Here is a 24,909-nt window from a genome sequence, read left to right on the forward strand (position 1 = left end):
GTCTGTATGTGTATCTATATGCCAGTACTACACTGTTTTGACTACCGTAGCTTTGGATTTTGAAACTGGAATTGTGGGTCCTAAACTTTGTCCTCCGTTTTCAAGATTGCTTTAGCTAGTTGGGGTCCCTTGAATTTCCAGATGAATTTTAGGATCAGATGATCTGTTTCTGCAAAGAAACTCACTGGAATTTTGATAGATACTGTCTTGAATCTCTAAATTAATCTGGGAAGGGGCATCTGGATGGTTCAGATGGGTAAGTGTCTGCTTTTAGTTCCAGTCGTGATCCCAGAGTTCTGGGATCAAGCCCCTCATTGGGCTCCCTGCTCAGCGGGGAGCCTGCTTCTCCCTCTGCCTGCTGCTCCTCCTGCTTGTGTTCTCTCTAACAAGTAAATACAATCTTAAAAAAAATACTAACAGATTTTCTGTGGTTTCCATAGAGTTTCTACATAGAAGATCAAGTCATCTGTGAACAGAGATGGTTTTACTTCTTCCTTTCCAAATTGGATGGCTTTGATCTCTTTTCTTACTTAATTGTTCTGTCTAGAACTTCTAGAACTATACTAAATATAAGTGGTGAACACAAACACCCTTGTCTTAGAGGGAAAGCTTCCGTCATTGAGTATGATGTTCACTATGGGTTTTTCCAAATATGGCCTTTATCATGTTAAGATAATCCCTTTCTACTCCTAGATATTTTAGTGTTTTTTTTTTTTTATCATGGAAGAGTGATGGATTTTGTCAGATGCTTTTTTTTGCAGCAGTTAAGATGATCATGTGTTTTTTCTCTTCATTCTGTTAAGGTGGTACATTATACTGATTGATTTTCACATATGAAACTACCCTTGTATGCCTGGGATAAGTCTCATTTGGTCATGCAATATGGTCCGATTAATATACTGCTTAATTTGTTTTGTCAGTATATGTATTTTTTAAGATTTTTGCCTCTTTATTCATAAGCATACTGATTATGGTTTTCATTTCTGTAGTGCCTTGTTCTGGCTTTGGTGTCAAGCTACTGTCTTCCTCATAGAATGAGTCAGGAAGTATTTGCTCCTGTTCGATTTCTGAATAGTTTGAGAAGGATTGGTGTTAATTTGTCTTTATTTTTTTAAGTTTTTAAATTTATTTATTTATTTATTTGAAAGAGAGAGAGCACAAGCAGGGGGAGCAGCAGGCAGAGGGAGAGGGAGAAGCAGGCTCCCTGCTGAGCAGAGAGCTCAATGTGGGACTCAATCCCCCAGGAGCCCAAAATCAGGCCATGAGCCGAAGGCAGACATTCAACTGACTGAGCCACCCAGGTGCCCTGTTAATTCATCTCTAAACATTTGGTAAAATTCACCAGTGAAAACATCTGGTCTTGGAGTTTTCTGTGTTGGAGATTTTTTTTTTAAGATTTTATTTATTTATTTGGCAGACAGAGATCACAAGTAGCAGAGAGGCAGGCAGAGAGAGAGAGAGAGGTGGAAGCAGACTCCCTGCTGAACAGATAGCCTGATGTGGGGCTCGACCCCAGGACCCTGGGATCATGACCTGAGCTGAAGGCAGAGGTTTTAACCCACTGAGTCACCCAGGTGCCCCAAGATGTTTATTCTTTTTATATGTAGGCATTGACTGCTATAAATTTCCCTCTGTGCATTGCTTTCTGTGAATCCCACAGGTTTGGGTATGTTGTGTGTATGTATGTGTGCATGCAAGTGTGTGTGTGTGTGTGTGTGTGTGTGTAGACTTTATTAATTAACCTGAATGGACATATCATTATCACCCAGAGTCTACAGTTTACATTAGGGCTCTCTTTTGGTGTAGTACATTTTTGGGGTTTGGACAAATAACAACATGCAGTCACCATTACAGTCTACAGGATACTTTCATTGCCCTGAAAAGCTTGTCCCCCATCTGTTCCTCTCTCCCTCCCCACCAGCCCTTAGAAACCACTGATCTTTTTACTGTCTCCCCTGTTACTGTCATTTGTCTGAAGGTATATTCTAATTTCCCTTGTGATTCCTTCTTTGACCCATTGGTTCTTTAAGATCGTACCACTTACTTTCTACATATCTGTGGGTTTTCCAGTTTTCCATCTGTTATTGATTTCTAGCTGCCCTTCATTGTGTCCATGAAGATAGTTTGTATGATTTCTGTCTTTTAGAATTTATTGAGACTTTTTTTGTGACCTAAAATATAGTCCATCCTGAAGAATATTCTATGTACAATAGAGAAGAAAGACTATTCTGCTGTTGTTGGGCAGAATGTTCTATTATTGGGTGAAGTCTTTTGGGTCTAATTGATTTATGGTGAGGTTAAAGTCCTCTGTTTTCTTACTGATCTTTCATCTAGAAGTTCTATCCATCAGTGCAAATAGGGTATCAAAATCTCAACTATTATTGTGGAATTGTCTATTTCTTCCTTCAGTTCTTTTTTTTTTTAAGTGATTGATTGATTGATTGATTGGAGGAGTGGGGTACAGACGGAGTGGGAGAGGGAGAAGCAGATTCCCTGCTGAGCAGAGAGCCTGATGCAGGGCTCAATCCCAGGACCCCAAGATTATGTCGTGAGCTGAAGGCAGACACGTAACCAACTGAGCCAGCCAGGTGCCCCTCTTCCTTTAATTTTTCACTGAATGTCTTTTCATGCTTTATATTTTGGGGGCCTCTTTTGTTTGGTATATACGTTTATAATTGTTATAGCTCCTTGATTAACTGACTCTCTTATTAACATACTGCGTTTGTCTCTTATAACAAGGAAAAAATATGTATGTAATAAAAGTATATGGAGAATGTCTTTTTTAAAAGATTTTATTTATTTATTTGACACACAAGAGATCACAAGTAGGCAGAGAGACAGGCAGAGAGAAAGAGAGAGAGAGAGGAGGAATCAGGCTCCCCGCTGAGCAGAGAGCCTGATGTGGGGCTCGATGCCAGGACCCTGAGATCATGACCTGAGCTGAAGGCAGAGGCTTTAACCCACTGAGCCACCCAGATGCCCCGAGAATGTCTTTCTTAAGTCTCTTTTGACTTATAGTCTATTTTGTCTGAATTGATAGAGCCACTCCAGCTCTTTTTTAGTTACATAAAATATGATTTTCCATTTTTTCACTTTCAACCTATTGGTGTCTTTGATCCAAAGTGAGTCTTTTGGAGATGCCTGGCTGGCTCAGTTGGTAGACCATGTCACTCTTGATCTCAGGGTCATGAGTTCAAGCCCCATGTTGAGTGTAGAGATTAAATAATATTTTAAAAGATTTTATTTATTTATTTGACAGAGAGAGAGAGCACAAGTGGGGAGGAGTGGGAGAGGGAGAAGCAGGCTCCCTGCTGACCAGGGAGCCTGATGAGAGGCTTGATCCCAGGACCCCAGGATCATTACCTGAGCCAAAGGCAGATGTGTAACCAACTGTGCCACCCAGGTGCCCCAATAAATAAATATTTTTTTAAAAATAAAGTGAGTTGGGGTACCTGGGTGGCTCAGGTGGTTAAGTGTTCAGCTCTTGTTTTGGCTCAGGTCATGATCTCAAGGTTGTGAGATCAAGCCCTGCATTGGACTCCACACTCAGTTGGGAGTCTTCTTGAGATTCTCTGCTTCTCTCCCTCCCAAAACAAATAAAAAAATTTTTTTAATAAAATAAAATAAAGCGAGCCTTCCAGAGGCAGCATATCCTTAATTATTAAGAACCACACTTACATTTACTTTTTTCTCTATTCCGTAAGGTTTCCAAAATTGATAATGTCCCCGGGACGCCTGGGTGGCTCAATTGGTTAAGAAGCTGCCTTTGGCTCCGGTCATGATCCCGGTGTCCTGGGATCGAGTCCCACATCGGGCTCCTTGCTTGGCAGGGAGCCTGCTTCTCCCTCAGACTCTGCCTGCCATTATGTCTGCCTGTGCTTGCTCGCTCTCCCTCTCTCTCTGATAAATAAATAAAATCTTTAAAAAAAAATTGATAATGTCCCCTTAACAAAGTAAACTCCTTAGTCTCAATTCCTCTACTTACTATCTCCAGTTTCCATCATTTATAATTTTTTTTCAGGATTCTTTTTTTTTTTAAAGATTTTATTTATTTATTTGAAAGACAGAGATCACAAGTAGGCAGAAATGCAGGTGCCCGTTTTTTCAGGATTCTTGAACTGGCTAATAACAATAGCAAACATTTAGACAGTGTTCATTAGGTCCTTGGCCCTGCTCTGAGAGCTTTTCTATATTATTAGATATATTAGATATATATTGTTAACTCTCCCAGCAACCTTATGAGGTAGGTCTAATTTTTATGGGAAAACTGAGGCAAGAGGCAAAGAAACACCCACATCACAGGGCTAATAAGCGGCAGTCAGGATTTAAGTCACGCATTCTTGCTGCCTCTCAGATAAGCCAATTCTGAAGCTGTTGGGAAAAAAATAAGGAAGATGCCCAAGACATTTTTTAAAGTATAATGAGGTTATTAAAAAGTATAAAACTCCAAGGCGCCTGGGTAGTTCAGTTGGTTAAGCGACTGCCTTTCACTCAAGTCATGATCCTGGAGCCCTAGGATTGAGTCCCACATTGGGCTCCCTGCTCCATGGGGAGTCTGCTTCTCCCTCTGACCTTCTCTCTTCTTATGCTCTCTCTCAAATAAATAAATAAAATCTTAAAAAGAGAATAAAACTATAATAATTAAAACCGTACATTATTTTTTAAGTTTATTTATATAAGTAATCTCTACTCCCAACATGGGGCTCGAACTCATCACCCCAAGATCAAGAGTTGTATGCTCTTCTGACTGAGCCAGTCAGGTGCCCCAAAGCTGTGCAGTACTAAAAAGTATCATTGAAACATAATTAAAAATTCTAATATAAGCTTAAATCCATCTGAGAACTTGTTAGATAATAAAGGTGGCTCTCTGAGGTGCCTGGGTGGCTCAGTGGGTTAAAGCCTCTGCCTTCGGCTCAGGTCATGATCCCAGGGTCCTGGGATCGAGCCCTGCATCAGGCTCTCTGCTCGGCAGGGAGCCTGCTTTTCCCTCTTTCTCTGCCTGCCTCTCTGCCTACTTGTCATCTCTGTCTGTGAAATAAATAAATAAAATCTTAAAAAAAAAAAAAAAAGGTGGCTCTCCCTAACAGCCTAGAAAAAAAAACCCAGATTTAAATTGTATTGGAATACTGGCTAATCAGATCACTGCTTCATACCTTACGGTAACATAAACTCTAGGTGGATCCAAAGTGTAGACACAAAAAACCATAAATACTAGACAAAAGCATGGAAACATTCTTATAATCTTGGAATGGCGATGAACACACCACAACAAATGCCTAAAAGCCATTCAAAAATAATGGTAAATTCTACCTAAAATAAAATTTACTCGGAAGACCATATACAGAGTCAAAACCTAAACTGGGTAAGATATATTTACAATTCATGGATTAAGGACTGATTTCCTTAATAGAGTGAGAATCCTGAAAGGTCATTAAGACCAATAGAACCTAACAGAAAAAAGGGGCAAGAGGTAAGGAGCGATAGCTCACAGAGAAAGAAAATACAAGCAGCACTTAAGATGTTCAACCTCAATTCTAAAATAAAATCGAAGCCACTTTTTAATTTATCAGGTTGGCAAAATTAAAGTACTAATGTTGTGTTGGTTTTAGAAACCATGTGAGGGGGGCACCTGGGTGGTTCAGTCGGTTAAGCCTCAGCCTTTGGCTCAGGTCATGGTCCCAGGGTCCTGGTATTGAGTCCCTCATTGGGCTCTTTGCTTAGTGGGGAGCTCTCTGCCTCTGCCCTCCACTCTGTCTGCTTGTTTTCTCTCTCTCTCTCCAAATAAATAAATAAATAAAATCTGGAAAAAAAGAAATAAAGAAAGAAACAATGTGAGGTTGGGTCTCATCTTCCTTCAAAAAGAAAAATCAAAGCCAAATGATTTGTCTCAGGAATAGGTTACTACCTAGTTCCTAATTTGTTGGACACCAAAACCCATGTCCTTAATCAATGAATGATGCTGCTTCCCATCCACAATGGCAAAGAATTAAAAGAAGGTGATACTTGAGGATTTAGATTAGGGTTTCTCCATATCAATGCTATTGACATTTTGGGCGAGGTAATTGTGGTGGGGAGGGCTGTCTTCCGTGCATGGTAGGATGCTTGGCAGCATTCTTGACATCTGTCCACTAGATACCAGTAATATCTCTCCTCCTCTCCCCCCCATTCTGACAGCCCAGAATGTCTCCAAGCATTGCCAAAGGTCTTCTGGAAAACTGCCCCAATTGAGAACCACTGCCTTAAATATTCCTACCTTCTAACCTAACCTAAGAGATCATGAAAACAACACTGAGCCCAAAGGTAGTCATTGTTACCTGCAATACTGAAAAGCAGAAACAGATGAAAGATTATCAGATGAAAGCAACAGATGAAAGATTAAGGAAACCATAGACTATCTATTCAATGTATTACAGAGTTGTTAATAATGCCCATCTGATGGTAGAAACTAGAGAACTCAAAATGTAAACTCAAAATGTAAAAATCAATCCTTCCAAAAGAATGGCTACTAAAAGCCCACTACTTTTATATTTAAATGGCATGCTTACGACATTAATTTAAAAATATATGCGGGGCGCCTGGGTGGCTGAGTGGGTTAAAGCCTCTGCCTTCGGCTCAGGTCATGATCCTAGTGTTCTGGGATCGAGCCCTGCATTGGGCTCTCTGCTCTGTGAGGAGCCTGCTTCCTCCTCTCTCTCTCTCTTCTGCCTGCCTCTCTGCCTACTTGTGATCTCTGTCAAATAAATAAATAAGATCTTTAAAAAAATAAAAATAAAAATATATGTAAAATTACATACCGCTACAAGTTGAAAAACATAAAACCTGGACAGAGAGATTTATAGCAGCTTTGTTCATGATGGGCAGAACCTGGAAAAGCAACCAAGATGTCTTTCATTAGGTGAATGGCTACACCATGGTGCATCCAGACAAGAGGGTATTATTCAGAGCTACAAAGAAATGAGCTGTTGAGCCATGAAGACATGGAGGAAATGCGTTTGCATGTTGCTAAGCAGAAGTAGCCAGTCTGAAAGGCTACAGGCTGTCTGACTCCAACTAGATGACATTCTGGAAAAGGCAAAACTATGGAGACAGCTAAAAGGTCTGTGGTTGCCAGGAGCTGGAGGAGGAAGGGAGGGAGACTGAGTATGGAAGATATTTTGGGCAGTGGAACTACTCTATATGACATGTAACGGTGGGTACATATATTTTACATTTGTCCAAAACCGAAGAATGTACAATGTCAAGACTGAACCCTAACGTAAACTATACTTTGAACGATGACAGAATCAATATAGGGTCATAGATTATTATGACTATACTACTCTGGTGGGGGATGGTGACAGTGGGGAGACTGTACTTGTCTGGAGCCAGAGGGCATATGGGAAGTCTCTGTACTTTCTGCTCAATTTTGGTGTGAACTTGAAACTGCTCAAAAAAATAGTCTATTGAAAAAAAAAAAAAAAAAGACTTCCAGGCTTAAAACTTGTCTGACCTGTCTAGCCTTTAGAGAAAAACATCTTAGATATGTAAGCGATTCATGACCGGAGTGATCTTCCTTTGGTAAAATACTGTTCCATCAAGACTGATGAACAACCCAAATTAGTTGTGCTGGTGAATTAATAGAGTGGTGAATGTCTAGCAACACCTTCTCCTATCAGAGCAGTTAACAGCGAGGGCGAACAGATCAGAATTAAGTTCAGACATAGCTGTGGGACTTAACACTTGATTGCTTGGGTCCGTAACTAAAACCTTTATGAACTGTCAACTGTCAACTTCTTACTTATTTAGTTAGCTAGCTAGTTAGTAAGTAGGCTTCACACCCAAGATGGAGCTTGAACTCACAACCCTGAGATGAAGAGTCACATTGCTCTATTGACTGAGCCAGCCAGGAGCCCCATGAACTGTCAGTTTCTTATTTGCAAAACGGAGTTGTCATCTTAAAAAGTGATTGTCACCTAAAAAAGTCTGGGACATAGAGGTCCAAAAAATGTCAGCGGAAAAATAAAACCAGTTTTGTTTTCATGAAAAAACAAAACAACTTAATACATATGAATCTCAACTAAGTCCAAAATGTTAATATTGTGGTGGTACCAGTGTATGTAATGTTGAGATTCAAACTCCTCTTAAAAATTTTCTCTAATAAACATGGGACTGTCTAAACTCAGGAAACAAACGTTTAAAAAAATCACAGCACAGGGGCACCTGGGTAGCTCAGTGGGTTAAGCCTCTGCCTTTGGCTCAGGTCATGATCTCAGGGTCCTGGGATCAAGCCCCGTATCGGGTACTCTGCTCAGCAGGGAGCCTGCTTCCCCCTCTCTCTCTGCTTGCCTCTCTGCCTGCTTGTGATCTCTGTCAAATAAATAAAATCTTAAAAAAAAAAAAAAATCACAGCACAAGGGATGCCTGGGCAGCCTAGTCGATGAAGCGTCTGCCTTCACCTCAAGTCATGACCCCAGGGTCCTGGGATGGAGCCCTGCATCAGCCTCCTTGCTCAGCAGGGAGCCTGCTTCTCCCTCTGCCTGCTGCCCCCCACCCCAATTTGTGCTCTCTCACTGTCTGACAAATAAAATTTAAAAACTTTAAAAAAATCACAGCACAAAAACTGTAGAAAAGAATATTTTATTGAAACAGTTTCTCAATTAACAATGGACCAAAGTACAATTTGACTCAAACCTGTCCAACCAGCCTCAACCGCTAGTGAAAGAACTCAAACATACAGAACGGGGTGGGACCCTGCGGTCTCATTTCTGCCAATGTGGCAAAAAAAAAAAAAAAAAAAAAAAAAAAAAAAAGGGAAAAAAAAAAAGGACAGAAGACAGACACAACCAGATTCCCCCTTACCCTGGGAGCTGGGTGGCAGCTGTGGCTCCTGCTCCATTCGGGATACGGAGGGTAGGCTCCCCAACATGGGCACGGTGGGTCAAGAGCCCCCATCTCAGCAGAGCAACTCAAGAAAGGCAGGCCAGCCCCTACCCCTTTCTGTCCCCGACAAGGCCTGTCGCGAAAAGGGCGAGGTGGCCTTTTTACATTCACACCACGGCTTCTCCTTTTCCCAGGGTCTTAGGATAGGGGCTCACAGTAGAAAGCACATTTTGGTCAGCCCAGGGGGCTAGGGGGCCAGGGAAAGGCTATGTCTGGGGGGGAAAAGGGGAGAGAGCAGGGGGCCAAGAGTCATAGGGACATGGAGGAACAGGCTATTGGGCCGATGCAGACTCCGACAGTGCTCACAGGAGGCCGGCATCCCACGCAGGCCATTCCGCACGCTCTCCTGGGCCTGAGAGCCCGCAAGTGGGAGCTCTGGGTTTTTCACACATCTCTCTCCTCCTTCGCTTTCTCCCTGCCTACTCTGGCCACCGGAGGGGGGAATGCTGGGGGGCGGTGCACAAGCAGGTGGGGATTAATCTAGCTTTGCTGCAGCCTGCCTGGATAGAAGGGCTTGGGCAGGAGGCAGCAGCTGCCTAACTTGCCACAGGAAGGCAAGGAAACCATGGGAAGAGGAGTCACTGGGGATGAGGCCTTTTAGGGAAAGACAAGACCGTGGAGAAGAAAAGAGCAGAGATAGGCACTCAGAAACCAGACCTGGTAACCAAGGCTCTGTAGACACTGGCCCCTGTAGGGCGGACTTCGTGGTGGAAGAGGGAGCAGGAAGGAGGACAGAGAAGACTGGAGACTCTAATATCCCAGGGCACCCCTCCCCCTGCCAGGTCCGTTGACCCCTCACGGTCAATCTCTCACCTACCCACAGGCAAAGAATTAAGACATAATAGTGATTTTTCCCAAATTAGGGCCTGGATGGGTAGGGAACCAGGGGTGGGATTAGGAAATCGAGCAATTTCAGTTTTTACCACAGAACCATTGCAGAAGGAACTGGTGAGCTGTCCCTTCCGTCCCCTTCTCCACACCTCTGATCAAGGTGAGAGAAAAGGAACTGAAGCCTGTGAGGGCAGGAGCAACCCCTCCCCCCACCCTTGATGTTTAATAAATAGAGGAGGTAGGAGAAGGGGGCAGGATGAATGGGAACTGGGGGTTATAGTTCATCATTCTTCAAAGTTGGCTTCTGTCCTGTTGGCTGTTCCTTCTGTTCCGGTTCTGCTGGGAGTGGGGAAGAGCAAAGGGATGCCAGCAGGTGAAGTCGAGGTGACCTGGCCCCATTCTGTGCAGATCCCCCGACCCCAGGACCTCCCACCAGGCTTCCCAGGTAGCCCCAGTTCCACGCTCACCTGCTCCAGGACCTCCCAGCTCCAGAGGCTCAGCATCAGCCGGTTCAGATCCTGCTTTGGGGAAGGAAGAGGTTAGCCTCTGCAGAAGGGAGGAAGGGGCTAATGGAGGGGTTAGGAAACTTTTTCTGTAAAAAGCCAGACAGTAAATGTTTTAGGAGCTGTGGGCCACAGCTCGTGTGTGTGTGTGTGTGTGTGTGTGTGTCTAATAACCTAAAAATGTAATGGTCTTTCACAGCTTGTGGACCTTCCAGAAACCAGCTGTGCCTGCCAGTGTGCCAACCCTTAGGTTAAGCAACAGCCATATTCCCAATCACTTTCCCCAACTCACGAGTCTCTTTCTCAGGTTCTGAAATGGGCTTTGCATCTTCAGTCTGGCCTGGAAGGAAACCAGGGGTAAAATGTAGTCCCAGGAAGGAGAGGCCTTCTTCCTGCCCAGTAGCACCCGCAGCAGGCACCCTGCCCTCACCTGGTGGAGGGATGACCTTTTCCGCTTGGTCACTGGCATTGAGGGGAGGCTCTGCCCGGGTCCCGTTCTTGTCCTTGGGTCGGGGCCGGGGCTTGGTAAACTTGGCCTTATTGAGCAGATACTGCACCTCACGGTCCAGGGCCATCATCTTGGCCTCAATGTCTTTTGAGAGCAATACGGGCTTCTCTGTGGCAGGAAGTTTGGCCTGCTCGGCCATGGTCGCATTCTTCCAGGCCTGTGGGTGAGGCCAGGACAAGCTGAGAGCTAGCCCCGGAGCCTTCAGACATCTGCCACAGACGAAATACACCCCAACCAGCCTCAGACTCTGCCCTCAGATCACAAACCAGTCCACTCCACCTGGCTGTCAGCCCCCACAAGGGGAGGCAGGCTCCTCAAAATAGCATCCGAGGCTTTCCACAAAGGAGTAGCAAACTACACGCTTGGGGCTTACTTGGAACTGACTAGCCGAACCTCTCGATTATTCCCTTGTCTCTGCGCTTCTAGAGCTCTGATTCAAAGACGTTCCCCACACATCCAAACCACACATCCAAAAGGGAAGTTTCTGCTTCCTGTGACCAGTCCTCCTCACCTCCCCGAACCCAGGCCCACTTGCTGAGTACAGCTCAAGCCCCAGCTCCTCGGAGCTCTAACGTCATGGGAATGGGCTCTGCTGCTACTCCAGTCTGACAACTCGGGCATGGCCATGACCCTTGTTTGGGGCTAATCCGTCATGGCCCCTTCGCAATCAGCTGCGAGGCCAGGAGGTGGCGGCTGCTGCTCAGTCCCCATCACTCGGCATCTCCCATGCTGCCTAGCTCAGACACCTTGCCAGGGCGAGGATCCCCGTGAGAATTTACACCCGGATTACCCAGGTCTCGTTGATGACTTTCTCTAATGTTGTCATCTCCACCTCAGTGAAGATCTGATCCATCTCTGGGATGAGCCGGGCACCCCTGTAAGCCAGAAAGGAGATGGTGAGCCCAAGAGGAAGAAGGGTCAGGGGTTTGCACGCGGGGCATGGGAAGCTGAAGGACAATGAGGCTCGGCAGGACTGAATTAGGAAGAAAAGCAAAGGGGCTGCTCACTTGAGGAACATGCTGGAATGGTTGAGGAGATTATCAAGGGCAGACAACCGTTCAGGCCACTTCTTGCGCTCTTCCACCCGAAAAAACAACCCATGGCATAGCTTCCTCAGTTCAGTCAGCTTCTCCTTCAGCATCTGAGGGAGTGGGCAGAGGCGTTGAAAGGAGAGGCCGGCCTGCAGCCAGCCCTGCATCCCAGTCACAGCTTCACACCCCAGCTCTCCTCACCTTCTCTGACCCTGGAGAGGAAAGCGAGGGCTCCCATCCCACCCACCGTGTCTGGGAGGCCGCTTACCACGGTGGTGGCCCCAAAGCCCTCGTCCTCCAGCCAGGTGGAGGCCGCGCTAAGCCTCCCAGAGATCTCCTCACGCTGCTCCTCAGTGGACACTTCCTGGTACTCAGGCTGGTACAGTTTGTCCTAGGGAGGAGCACACAGACCCAAGCATGCACCGAGCCCCTGGGGGCAAGGCTCACAGAGCCAGAACCCCCTCAGACACCGGGCCCAGGGCAGGCTGCCTCCCAGCCTACCAACCTGGGTCTCAAAGATAAAAGCTTCCAAGCTGTTGGCAGCTTTTTCCCGTTCCTGCTTCTCTAGGTCTCGGAGTGTCAAGTCTTGGAGTCTGTGGGACAAAAAAGAAGCATGAAGGAGAGAGCATGTTGAACTTGGAGCCTGGGTCAGACAGTTTTCCCTCCCATAGTAGGGATTCCATACCCAGCACACACATACCCTGCCCACCCTACACACACCCTACACACACACACACACACAGAATTTCTACTCACTTTTTCGCTGAGCGGGCCAGCTCTTCCTCAGGTAAGTCAGGCAGGTCCAGGACTACCAGCTCCACCCCGATCTCCTCTACCATTCTCTGCTTCCGGGCAGGCTTCTGCTTCTTTTCTTCCTCTGGGGCTGGAGGAACACCCTCAGACCCTGTTTCCTTTTTCTCACTTGGCTTCTAGTGGGGAAAGAGAGGAGCATATCAGGAAAAGCTTAGGCCCTTCTATTCTCCACAGGCAGGGCTCTGGGGACAAGCAACAAGGCAGGCATCTATTCCCTTAGCCCCTGGGGCCACCCTGGCCTTATTCGGCACCTGCAGCTCACCTGGGCCTCAGACTTTTCCTCATTTTCTTTTTCTGCAGCCTTTTCTTCCTCAGGGGCTGCATCCTCCTTGGGCTCAGCAGGTGGGGGCTGAGAAGTGTCCTCCGCGGGGGCCTCAGCCTCCTCCTTGAGCTCTGCCTGCTCCCCAGGCTCATCCTTGCTCCCCTCAGCAGGGCTTTCCTCCTCCTCCTGGGAAACAATCACAGACGCCCCCACCCCCCGTAGGAAACCGTCATTGTAGCAGAGCCTAAGGCCCAGCCAGGTCGCGTCCCCTAGGCTTGTGGCTGCCAGTACAGTGTGGGGGCAGACAGACGACTTGATGGCAACGATGGCCTAGTCGGACAAAGGACAAGGGCTTAGAGAGGAGGGGAATGTGCCCTGGATTCCGAGCACAGGGGCCGCCTGGAGTCCAGAGGATGGTATGGTTCACTGGGCAGGGGAAGGGGTAGTCTAGCCAGTCCCAAGCAGCTGGAAAGCCCACCCCAATCCCTGCCTCCGCTGCCACTCCTGGGGCACATACTCCCTCCCCCGAGCTCCCGTGGCTCCATGCTGGCCTCACCTGGACAGCGTCTGTACCGTTCTCTTTAGTGTCTGCCGTTGTGCCCCCTCCAAACAGGCTAGAGATGGTGTTGCCAAGTTCTGTGAGGAAGAAAGCCCCAAAACTCAAAAGAGCCACAGCAGTGACGCCACCTCACCCAAAAGCAAGGCCTGCCCGCCCCCAATGCATACAAGCACCGCCTCCCTCACACACACGCACGCGTACACACACACACACACACACACACACTCATCTTACTGGTCAGGGTGGATTCCTCCTCAGGGCTATCCTCCACCAGGGTCTCAAACACAGACTCCACCTGAAAACAGGGTGAAGAAACACACACGCTAAGCCATCTTTCCCCTGGAAATATCCCGTCACCGTGGGCATCTACTCACGTGCATCCGGGTGACTTACGGTGCTGGCCTAGTCCCTCACCAGCCTCTTTCTACTGGCTCCTGCGCCAAGTCACCTCTGCCCCCTTTGATTATGGGCCCTCTGAAGACAGACTCCTAGCTCCTTTCCCCTGAACCCTGCACTTCTCTACTCGAATACAGAATGAACCATTATTTCCCACAGTGTGTTTTAAAAGATATTAACCCCAGACCTACTTTTTGAGAATGACTTACTTAACCATCTACAGGACCTGAACTTTACAACACTCATAAGCATTTATAGACCCTGAAAACACCACAGCAGATCCTTGGTTAGCTGTGTTCAGAGGCAAGACTTTTCCATTTCCCAAACTCTTCTTGTTTCTTATGTTCTGATACCATGTGGAGGAACCACTCTGGGAAGGCTGGTGGGACCTGGGCCCTTGGCCTGTACCCAGGGCCTCCTTCTGCTCTCACCCTGATGAGGCTGAGCACGCCGCTCTCATCCAGGTTGAAGTGAGCCTTGATGCCCTTGGACTCGTGGTCGGGATACTTCTTGAAGCTCTCACCCACACCTTTTAGCTTCACCGTGGTCAAATTCTGGGAGCCGAAGACCCTGGTTGGGGGACGAGAGAGCCATTCCAGGGAGCTCACCCAGCCTGCCTCCTCCAGCTCTAGATTACGTAGCTTCCCGGCATGAAATATCTCTCCTTTCCTCCCAGAAGATGCTCACCCCAACCCTAACCGCACAGCCTGCTGCCTCTGTCAGCCCTGTGGCTCCAGATCCTCCCTCCCATCCCGACCACCTCCCTCACCGAAGATCCTCGGGCTCCAGGAAGCCCAGATCGCCATAGTTGATGTGGAAGTTGAAGTCGTGGTTGTAGCGGTTAAAGGTGATGACTTTGCGTTGAGGGTAGGGCCCCATTCGTGAGAATAGAACACGCTTATTGTGCTTCAGGCTGCGAACCCCAGGATCCTCCTCCACCTCCCTTGTAAACTCCACCTACACGGCAGGCAGAGAAGAGGCATGCTGGAGAGCGGGAGCACGTCGGGGGTAAGGGTACGCGGAAAATGTCAGTGGGCAGAGAAACAAGGGGACAGGCTAGAGCAGACAGAGGAAGTGTGCTCAGTGAGGTAAAGGGAGCTTGTCATCCGATCAGACGGGCCTACTCACCAGGATGGGGTAGAGGACCGCATCTCGGACTACAAATGGCTTCACCTTGAAGGCTTTGCTGAGCGCGGCTGCCTGGTACACGGCCCCCATGGCAGCTGCTTCGTCTGCATTGATGTTCTTCCCTAGTTCCTCCCTGTGGAAGTCCCGGGCTTCAGCGTGTCATCTCTGGAGCAGTCGCCCTGGCCGCCCTCTCCTCAGCCCTGCAGCCACCTAGCCCTGGAGCCCCAGCCCCACTGCCTCAACCCCCACACTCACTTGCCCACAGCCTTCAGCAGCACCTCCTGAACTTTAGGGACCCGAGTGGCCCCGCCAACCAGGATCACCTGCTCAATCTCATCCTGTGTAGAAAGAATGGGACACACAAGAGCTGGGTGTTAGCCCTCCTCCTCAGCGCTGACTTGTTCCTTAACACTCCTGCCCCCTCCAGCCCGCCAACCTGTCACCCTCTCTCCCACCCGCCTCTCCACCCCAGGCCCACGCCTGACTCCCCCTCACCAAATTCATCTCAGCACTCTGGAGAGCCTGCTGTACGGGCCCAGGTACCCGCTCAAATAAGTCTGCACAGAGCTCTTCAAACTCTACTCGGGTCACTTTCGCCTTGAAGTCCACATCGTCCATCAGGCCCTCGATCTGAGGGAGGATGAGGCATGTCAGAGTTCCCACCCAGGTCCTCCTCTGGCTGGGCAGGCCAGAAACCGAGGGACTGGGACTTTGAGGGGACGGCAGGAGGCTGAGGAAGAAGGGATGGGCCACACCACACGCCAGCGGCCTAGCTCATATTTTCCCTCAAGTAGCCACGTGCGGGCACCTGTGCCATGTGATCAGCGTTGGCACTCAGGACGGTTTTAAGTCGATTCGCTTCCCGCAGCAGCTTGGCCATCGCACGGGGGTTCTCCCGCACGTCCTTTGCTCTCTGGCCCTTGCGCTGTTCATTGAAAAGCTTAGCCAGGTGCTCACGCAGCCGGAGCTCCATCTCCAGGCCCCCCAGGGTACGGTCAAATCTATTCAGGAAAAAGTGAGAGAGAAAAGTGTGAGGAACACACAGGGTCCCTGACTCTTCTTCCACGTACGTGGTGACACCTCAGTGATAGTTCGCCTCCTCCTCCAGTCCACTGTATTTACTGGGTGTCAAGTATGTGCTGGTCTTAGGGCATGCGACTGAGAGAAAAAAGCCAGGGTCCCTGCGGCCAAGGAGTTTACAATCTAGCACTGAACAAACACACAAACGGGAAGCATGTACCACCTCGTGAGTTATGAGGAACAGACAAGCAACAGTGTCAGAAGATGGAAAAGGGGGGCGCCTGGGTGGCTCAGTGGGTTGAAGCCTCTGCCTTCGGCTCAGGTCATGATCCCAGGGTCCTGGGATCAAGCCCTGCATAGGGAATCTCTGCTCAGCGGGGAGCCTGCTTCCCTCCTCTCCTGCCTGCCTGCCTGCCTACTTGTGGTCTCTGTCAAATAAATAAACAAAATCTAAAAAAAAAAAAAAATTAAAAAAAAAAAAAAAAAAAAGAAGATGGAAAAGGGAAGTGTCGCCTACTTGCTGATATCAGGGAAGGTTCTGTGGAGATGTGATAATTGAGCTGCAATCTGAAGGATGAGTGGAGGTAACGAGGCGAAGAAAAGGGAAAAGAACTGGAGAGATGGGGAACAGTACCCAAAAGGACACGCAGTGGGAGCCAGCCCAGTACGTTCCCAAGGAGGGCAGGCGCAGCTGGTGCTCAAAGAGCAAGGGGCTCTGGGTAGAAACAAGTGGGAGGAGCCAGGGCTCCCACAGGCTAATGTAAAAGGTATGAGAGTTTTTTTTTTTTTTTAAAGAAACAGATTATAATCAGGTCAGCATTTTGAAAAGAACTCTCTGGCTGCAATGTGGAGAAAAAACTGGAAGAAGGCCGCACTGGAGGCAAGGAGACCTTTCCTAACCCTGCAAGTCAGAAATGATGGTAGCCTGGACTCAAGCACTGGCCGGAGAGCTGGCCAGAAAGGAATGGGTTTGAAAGAGAAGACAACGTTGTCAACAAGTACGCCAGAAAAGACAAGAACAGCGAAATGACTGCATGTGGTCTACGGGTTTCCTTAGAAGCCGCTCAGGAAGGTCCCTGTCTTTCAAAATTCCCAAACAGTCCTCCTCCCTCCCCGTCTTCCCCTGGCTCTTCCAAGAGGTACCCCGTGATGAACGATACTTCAGGAGAGAATTCGTGCAGGAAAATGTGGCGGCTGCCACTCCAAGAAGCCCCGACCCAAGGGTGTCTCAGCGAGTCCAGCACCGACTTACCCCACACCCCGGACCTGCAGCTGCGGCTGCATCCCCGCCTCCTTGGTCTTCACTGTCTGGTAGGTCACGATGGTGCACACAGTGCTGCCAGAGCCCATGTCGTAGAACATGATGTTCTGCACAGACACCAAGACAACGGTCACGGGAACCTCATCTAACTCCAGCTGCTACACCCACTCTCTGCTTGAGGCTGAAAAGCTCTCATAGCGGCCGAGAGGGCCATTCTCTTGCTGCATCCTGGCAAGGGCCAGCCATGCACACAAGATGCCAAACACGCCAAGTGGCCTCCATCCTCAGAACCAGCCACCCTCTGGCCGGAAGTTCCTCCCTGGCTCACCTGGGCGGTGGTGTTGATATCTTTCCGGCGGAAGACCCCATAGCTGAGGGCCGTGGCGGTGTTGTCGTTGATGAGCTGGAGCACTTTGAGGCCGGCCATGCGTGCGGCCTGCAGCACGGCCCGGCGCTCAGCCTGATTGAAGAAGGCCGGCACCGTGATCACCGCGTCTTTGATGGGCTGCTCTACAGAGGACAACAGAACGGGGCTCCCACCAGCTCCATGCCTTGGACGACACTTCCTAGTGTTGGTGCTATTGGCATTTTGGGCCAAATAACTCTCTGCTGTGTGGGGCTGTCCTGCGCATTGTAGGACGTTTGGCAGCGTCCCCGGCCCAGTAGATGCCAGGAGCAGCTCCCCAGATAACCAAAGCAAAGATATTTTCTAACACTGACGAAGGTTCCCTGGGAGGCAAAGCTGCCCAGCTAGGAGACCCTAGGGAACCTGGCCACCACCAACCCCACCTTAGCTACTCACCAGCAAAATCCTCAGCCAGGGAACGGGAGTAGTTGAGAACCATGCCAAGCACCTCTTCAGGTGAGAACTGTAGCTGCCTGGGGGAAAGTGGGTAGTTAGAGGCAAGGACAGCCAGACATTAAGGCCAGGACAACTGTGAGCACTAGAGGAGCCTATCGGCCTTGCTGAGCCCGCCGTCCCCAACAGAGCACTCACGGGCTGATCTGGAAGTGCACGGTTTGCCTCTGTGGGTTGAAGCCTAGCTCATGCTCTGGAAAACGAGCTCTGTAAAGGGCCACGTGGGGGTTTCCCTCCTGCTTCCCCAGGAGGTGCTGGAAGTAACGCAGTGTCGCCTTTGGATTCTTGATGGCCTGAGAGGAGGTAAAAAAAGGAATAGAGTATGAGGCTTCCAAGCCCACCATCACCTACCTCTCACATCAGAGGTCGATAAGGGCTCAGGCTCTGGTGTCTATCATCTCCTCCCCTCTGGGAAGGGGTGGGCTGCTAAGCTCACCATGCTTGCTGCACTGTCTCCAAAGAATCTTTCATTTTCTTTCAGGGTCACAGTCACTGGGGTTTTCCTCCTGGATTCCCTAAAAAGAGGAGACGCAGGGCCCAGGTGCCTATAGCAGGGTGTGGACTCAGGAGCCCCAACACCTCAAATACAACCACTCAGACACCAGACTGTTGGGGGCCCTAGGAAGCATACACACTGGCTTGGAGCACAGACTCCCCTCTTTCCCCACCCCGGATACTGGGATAGCCCTCACTTGTTCAAGACAATTTCCATGGGCACTCCGGGTTTGACGATGGCCACCTTCATCGACTCGCTGCCCAGATCTACAGACATCACAGCCAGTGTGTCTGCAAAGGAAACAGATTTGTCAATTCATCCCTCTTCCCCCACATTCTTGAGTCCCCTCTAACCAAAGGACACCTCTCTCCACAGAAAAGGTAAAAAAGTGAAAAGATAAAGGACTGGATTCAGCAACTCCAGTGCAGAGGCTTCCAACCAGAAGCTCCCCTCCCACCATGGATCATTCATCATTCACTCATTTATTCTTCTTCTGAGCCTGCTCCTGGGGTACACACCACTCAGTGCCAACAGGTCGGCCAAGAGCACAGCCATCACAGCCCAACAGGCTAGCCTCCCCGGCCTCTGCCTCCTGATGGTGGCTGCCATTGTGCCTCTGAGGGAGAAGAAAAACAACACTTGTAACCGGATGCCCTGTGTGAAGAAGACAGAACCTCATCCCAGAACAGAGAAGCTTTAAGATTCATACTCCATGGTCTCCCCGGGGCTGAGTAGCCTACATCCCCCTCCTCTCCCTTCTGATAATGACCCGGGACTCTAACCACACAAAGGGTCCTGGGCTCCATCCAGTACATCCCTAAACAAGGAAGGTACCAGGACGGAAGAAAGGAGACCAGAACCTTCCGTCCACTGCATAGGCTATAACCCGTGCACCCTAGCCCTGCCCCTGCTGTCAGACACCTGGGGGGGAGACCAGGGATCTCCGCCCAGGGCTCAACTACCTCCCTACACCTGGAGCTCCCCCGCTGGCTGGGGAAAGCCAGGCCGGACTTGGACGGGAACTGAGAGGTGGTGACGTTGGAGGAGGCTCGGATGTTAGAAGGGCCTGTCTCCTTCTCGGTATCCCTTTGGGGTGTCCCACCCCGCCCCCCGTTCTCCATCCCAACCCCCGGCCCCACTGCCTACACAGACGCCGTGCCAGGAGCGCTAAGATTCTTCGCCGGGCGGGCACCGAGTCCCCCGAGTTTACCTAAGCCTCACCTGGCGAAGGCGGCAGCTCCCACTCCCGGAAACGCGGCCCGGCCCACCTCTAAGACGTGGGTGCGCCCCAGGGACCGAGCTTCGGGGCCAAGTGCACCGGCGTCCGTGCGGCCCTCGCTCCCGCTACCGACCCGCCCCCGGAGCTAGCACGTTGCCTCCTCCCGGAGGGGTGGCCCGCTCCCATCGTCATCTCCCCCCCGCCCCAACGCTTGCCTGCGCTCCTGCGGCCCCAGCTCTGGGACAAACGCGGCGGCGGACGTACCCACGAGGCCGGCAGCGCGCCCCCAAACCCGCGCCCTTCACAACTCCCCTCGGTTTGCAAACTGTTACATTAGCCACCAATCTCTCGGCGGCGTCTCGCGCACCAGCCGGCCCCGGACGCGGCGCGCGCTCATTGGAGCCTCCGCCGCCCGGCCCTGCGCCGCGCGCCCGGCCCCGCCCCCGCCGCCCCGGCGCGCGCTCCCATTGGGCCACGTCCTACGCCCGCCCCCTCCTCCGTCGCCGGCTCGGGCCTCGGAGGCCGCCGAGGGGCCCGTCCGCCAGTTGGGGGAAAACCGCCGGCGCCGGCTGGGGATTGGACCACGTCACGGGGCCCGGCGCCCGCCCCCGTGCGCTCCCGGACCTTTCCGGCCTCGGCTCTGGGTGCCGGACTACCGGGGTCGGGAATGACCCGAGGCCGGTGCGTGTGGGCCCACGGACAGTCCCGCAGTCGGCCCCCTTCTTCCGGTCACCTGGGGAGCCCCGGCCGAGGAGTGGGAGTGACCCGCATCCCCTCTGTAGCCGCGCGGAAGAGGCGCTCGCTTGCTGGTTGGTATTGAACTGCTCTAGGCTTTGGATAGAAATCAGAATGGCTGCGCTACAGGCTTAGTTCACCCCGCCCCGTTTCACCGATGACCCTAAAGCCACCAGAAGAGACGATGTTCGCTAGCGGGACGGAGATGACGCTTGTTATCGGTGGCAGACTTTGGCCTGGGCTCCTTACTCTAAGATCCATTTTTATGAAACGGAATATTCCAGAATGCAAAGCGCTGAGGCTGTAATTGGGCGTAAAGGCACCACCTCATGTTTTCATTCCATTAAATCTTATGTGGCTTCCCTTCTCTTTTCCTGCTTCTGTCCGAATTACAGTACCTCAGACAGGTATTTGGCGCTTCTCCCTCCCTCCTTTGTATTTTTACAGCCCCATGGAAGTGTGTACAGCCCTTGGAAAGCGCCCCGCCCCCCGTTTTATTGACATGAGCTCAAATTTCTTAAATGTGGAAGATGGATCTCCTGTTTCCTGCCTCTCCCGAAATCGACTCCAGGGCTCCCTTCACAGAAGTCTCCTTAAAGGCCCTGGCCGTAACTGCCATGGCTTGTTTAAGGAACTCTTACCTGTTCTTTCCCTACATTTTTCATGATGTTTAGGGGGACAGAGGAGTCAGGTTTCTATGCTTAGAAGATAAACCAACTGGCAGTACAAGGGAGAAGTCGATTTTTCTTCAATTTGTGGGTTGTTCAGTCTTCATCTGGAGACCTTGGTAGAAACAAGGAGGAATAAATCCCTTTTATGCCATCCTCAACCTCATCTCTGGAGCTATCTGCTGTTATCAGTGTGGTGTGTAACCTTCCAGGCCTCTTCTGTGCATTTACTTCCATAGGTATCTTGAAAGATGTGGCTTTTGTGTTTTTGTAAATGATAGAACGTTATAGAATTAGATTGTTTGCAACCTGCTTTTTTCTTCTTTTTTGGTAACTGAGAACAAATCGTGAGGATTTTCCATAGCTGTGTATAAAGATTCACCTCATGGTTTACTGCTGTAGAACATTACACAGCATGGGGGTTGGTTAGCCACAGTGATGGACACATAACGTTGTCATTTCAGTCCCACTAAGAAAGATTCTGTATCTGTATGACTGACTGACTCTACTTTTGGGTAGCTATGTAGGACGGTAGATTCTTTCCATCCATTTCTTCGTTTTTTAAATTTTTATTTATTTATTTTAAAAGATTTTATTTGCTTATTTGAGAGCGAGAGAGAGCACAAGCAGGATGAAGAGCAGAGGGAGCAGAGCCCGATGTGGGACTCAATACTGGGACTCCAGGATCATGACCTGAGCTGAAGGCAGACGCTTAACGAGCTGAGCCACCCAGGTGCCCTTCTTTCCTTCTGTTTTAAACAGATTTTGCATTTTTAAGATTTATTGGGCCTTTGTCGCATATAAGCACAGTACCAGGTATGGGATTCCACAGATGGGAATGACTGTGTCCTTGCTTTTGGAAAAGTCACAGTCTGTTGGGAAACAAGTAGGCTTATGGTTTCAATGCACTTACTAAAAACCTACTGATTGGCTGCAAATTGTGAAAGCAGAAAGATGAGTGTGCCCTGCTCCTGAGCTCCCATCCCCAGAATATCCTTGGTGACAGCACAGGTTTGCTGCAGTGATGGTTTTCGACCTGGGAATTTGCCCCTTGGGAGATGTAGCAGGTGCAAGTCCTCTGAACAGGGAGAAGTGTTTCATAAGGACATGTCGTAAAACAATGGGAACGTTTAAAAGTAAAACACCTGATTTAGATTGACCAGAGCAGCTGAATTCACTAGACTTGTTAATAACATTTGAGGACTACATCCTTTCCCCCACACTGAGCAGGAACCCACAAGTTGCCACCTTGCAGAACATACACCAAACTGACAGAAGACAGGAGCCCCCAATTTCACTTTAGATATAAAGTTTAAAACCAGGCAAAACTAAGCTATGGTGATAGAAATGGAGATGGCTCTAATTTTGTGGGGTGGTAGTGTTTAGAAGAGGGCCTAACAGGTTTCTTGGGGTCCTGGCAGTGCTGTTTGCAATGCTTGTTGCAATGGCTTTGTGAAAATTTAATGGGCTGCTTTATGTACGCTTTTCCATGTATATGTTGACTTCAATAAAAATTTTAAAAACAGGGTGCCTGGGTGGCTCAGTGGGTTAAGCCTCTGCCTTCAGCTCAGGTCATGATCTCAGGGTCCTGGGATTGATCCCTGCATCGGGTCTTTGCTCAGCAGGAAGCCTGCTTCCCCCTCTCTCTCTGTGCCTGTCTCTCTGCCTGCTTGTGATCTGTCAAATAAATAAAATCTTTTAAAAAAATTAAAAATATTTTATATGTGTTGCACAAAAGACTAGAAGACTTGGGGCGCCTGGGTGGCATCGTCGGTCAAGTGTCCAACTCTTAATTTCAGTTCAGATCATGATCTCAGAGTCGTAAGATCAAGCCCTGCATCAGGCTCCACGTTGAGCATGGAGCCTGTTTAAGATTCTCTCCCTCTGCGCCACTCTCTTACCCCTCCCCTCTCCCTCCCTCCCCAACACTGCTGCTCTCTCTTTCTCGGTCTCTCTCTCAAGAAAGAAAACAAAACTAGAGGGTTTGATTTTTGCTGGAAACCTTAAGCAGGGGAAAACTTTTATCAGGAGATGCTGCACCAGATGAGTTTTTTCCTACTTCTTCACCAGTGGTTTTAGAATTACAAAAATACGGTTACTGAAAAGAACTGGAAGAACATGAAAAAGAAAAAATAAAAACCACCCACAATTGAATTTTCTAAATTAAATACTTTTAGCATTATGTTGTGTATCCACACACACACTTTAAACTTTAATGGAAATAATACTTTGTGACTGTTTTTTTATTTAATTTACTGAGAACATTTTCCTATGTCATTTTTTCTCTACAGAATTTTCAGTGGCTATCTATAGAATTGCAGCATGAAGAACTATAATGTATTTATCAAGATTTTATTTGACAGTTAGGTGGTTTCTTTTTTTCTGCTGTTATAAAATTGCAATAGACACTTAATTGACAAATCTTTATTCAGATCTACCCCTTATAATCTGCTTAGGATAAATTCCTAGAAGTGGTTATGCAGGCCTAAATTCCTGTTTAGGCATTTGATATATTCTGCCAAGTTGCGCTCCAGAAAGATTTATTATCTCTGCTCCCCACAGCAGTGAATGACAGTGCCTGTATAGACACTAGTAAGAATACTGACGTGTTTCTTTGGTCCTGGTATTACGAATTTGAATAGGATGGGAGGTGTGGAAGAGAAGGCAAAAGATTGGGAACATTTCACAGTTTGCATTGAGATGGGGATGATTATGTGTCAAGAGAAGGCAAGACTTCCAGTTTTCTTGAATTCTGTCATTTCACGACCGCATAGAGAATTGCTCAGAATTATGAACAAATTTATGAAATTGGCTTTAAAAAATAAATAAATAAATCGAGCACCCAGAATATGGGGCTTTAGAGTCGGGCAGACCTGGATTTGCCTGTAAACACCACTTTCTACCTGTGTGACTCCAGGCAAGTTGTTCAGCTTTCCTGAGCCTCAGTTTCTACAGCATTAAAAGCGACCTGCTGGTACATGCCTGACAGGGCTGATGTAGAGGGAGGTAAGGTACTTCGCACAATGCTTGGGACGCCCTAAGCACCAAATAAACATTAGTTAACTACTTGTTCCTGTTCTTAGTGGGGAGAAATACAACTTAAAAATGGGCATTACTGCAGTGTTAAAAGCTTGGTTAAGTGTTCTGCCAAGTTCATGGGGAATTTCCTTTCTCTTTAGGGGGCCAGATTTTCACAATCAATAATCAGCTAATTGCTTCCTCCTGTTTCACCATAGCTTTGGAAGTTGGGCTCTCCTGTATGTGGAGACCTCTGAGTATATTTTAAGATTCTATTTATTTGTTAGAGAGGGAGAGGGAAAGAGCACAAGCAGGGGGAGTGGCAGGCAGAGAGAGAAGCAGGCTCCTCAGTGAGCAGAAACCCCCATGTGGGACTCGATCTCACGACCCTGGGATCATGACCCGAGCCGAAGGCAAACGCCCAACCAGCTGAGCCATGCAGGCGTCCTTCTGAGTTTATTTTAGATTGACCTTCCTGTTGCTAAAGTGGAAACTTCTGCTAGCCCTCATACGGACTAAGAGGAAAAAAAAAAAAAAAACCAGACCTTTCAGTATTCTGGAAAATGGTTTCTACCCCGAGAGCCAGATGAGAAAAAACAAAACAAACTGATAGAAAATAAAAGCTCGCAGCCAGAACAAGAAGTGTTCCTGTTTTGCTCCAGTGGATATGACTGTTCTGTACG

The 24,909-nt window shown here is 48.8% G+C and overlaps 1 protein-coding gene across 9 annotated transcripts; it reads right to left on the reverse strand.

Moving 5' to 3' along the window:
- Nucleotides 1-8,597: 8,597 nt before the first annotated feature.
- On the reverse strand, nt 8,598-20,242 carry HYOU1 (hypoxia up-regulated 1). 9 transcript variants are annotated; one of them, XM_032358021.1, is made up of 26 exons: nt 20,070-20,242; nt 19,105-19,202; nt 18,783-18,876; nt 18,527-18,605; nt 18,229-18,383; nt 18,034-18,110; nt 17,560-17,741; nt 17,223-17,338; nt 15,759-15,951; nt 15,446-15,580; nt 15,206-15,288; nt 14,951-15,083; nt 14,592-14,779; nt 14,254-14,392; nt 13,661-13,721; nt 13,424-13,503; nt 12,868-13,083; nt 12,549-12,721; nt 12,298-12,385; nt 12,061-12,183; nt 11,769-11,902; nt 11,552-11,636; nt 10,684-10,918; nt 10,546-10,593; nt 10,218-10,271; nt 8,598-10,089 (listed from the first exon to the last, which is right to left on the reverse strand). In XM_032358021.1, exons 2-26 carry the CDS (start codon nt 19,193-19,195, stop codon nt 10,025-10,027), a joined length of 3,027 nt encoding a protein of 1,008 aa, XP_032213912.1. In that variant the 5' UTR covers nt 19,196-19,202; nt 20,070-20,242; the 3' UTR covers nt 8,598-10,024. The 9 variants fall into 9 exon arrangements, with proteins under 9 accessions (XP_032213912.1, XP_032213917.1, XP_032213916.1 ...); XM_032358026.1 differs by having other exon boundaries at nt 12,868-13,053; nt 20,021-20,242; XM_032358025.1 differs by having other exon boundaries at nt 8,598-10,086; nt 10,218-10,268; nt 20,021-20,242.
- Nucleotides 20,243-24,909: the final 4,667 nt, after the last annotated feature.

Source organism: Mustela erminea, chromosome 9 (genome assembly GCF_009829155.1).
Source record: "Mustela erminea isolate mMusErm1 chromosome 9, mMusErm1.Pri, whole genome shotgun sequence".
Lineage (NCBI taxonomy): Eukaryota > Metazoa > Chordata > Mammalia > Carnivora > Mustelidae > Mustela > Mustela erminea.

Excerpts from the sequence above, each read along its gene's own strand:
- HYOU1 (XM_032358021.1), bottom strand. The coding sequence starts at position 19,195 with ATGGCAGCCACCATCAGGAGGCAGAGGCCGGGGAGGCTAGCCTGTTGG. Across the intron at positions 15,084-15,205 it reads CTGCTGAAGGCTGTGGGCAA|GGAGGAACTAGGGAAGAACA; the intron begins GTGAGTGTGGGG and ends GGACTTCCACAG. Across the intron at positions 12,386-12,548 it reads CTGGCCCGCTCAGCGAAAAA|ACTCCAAGACTTGACACTCC; the intron begins GTGAGTAGAAAT and ends TTTGTCCCACAG.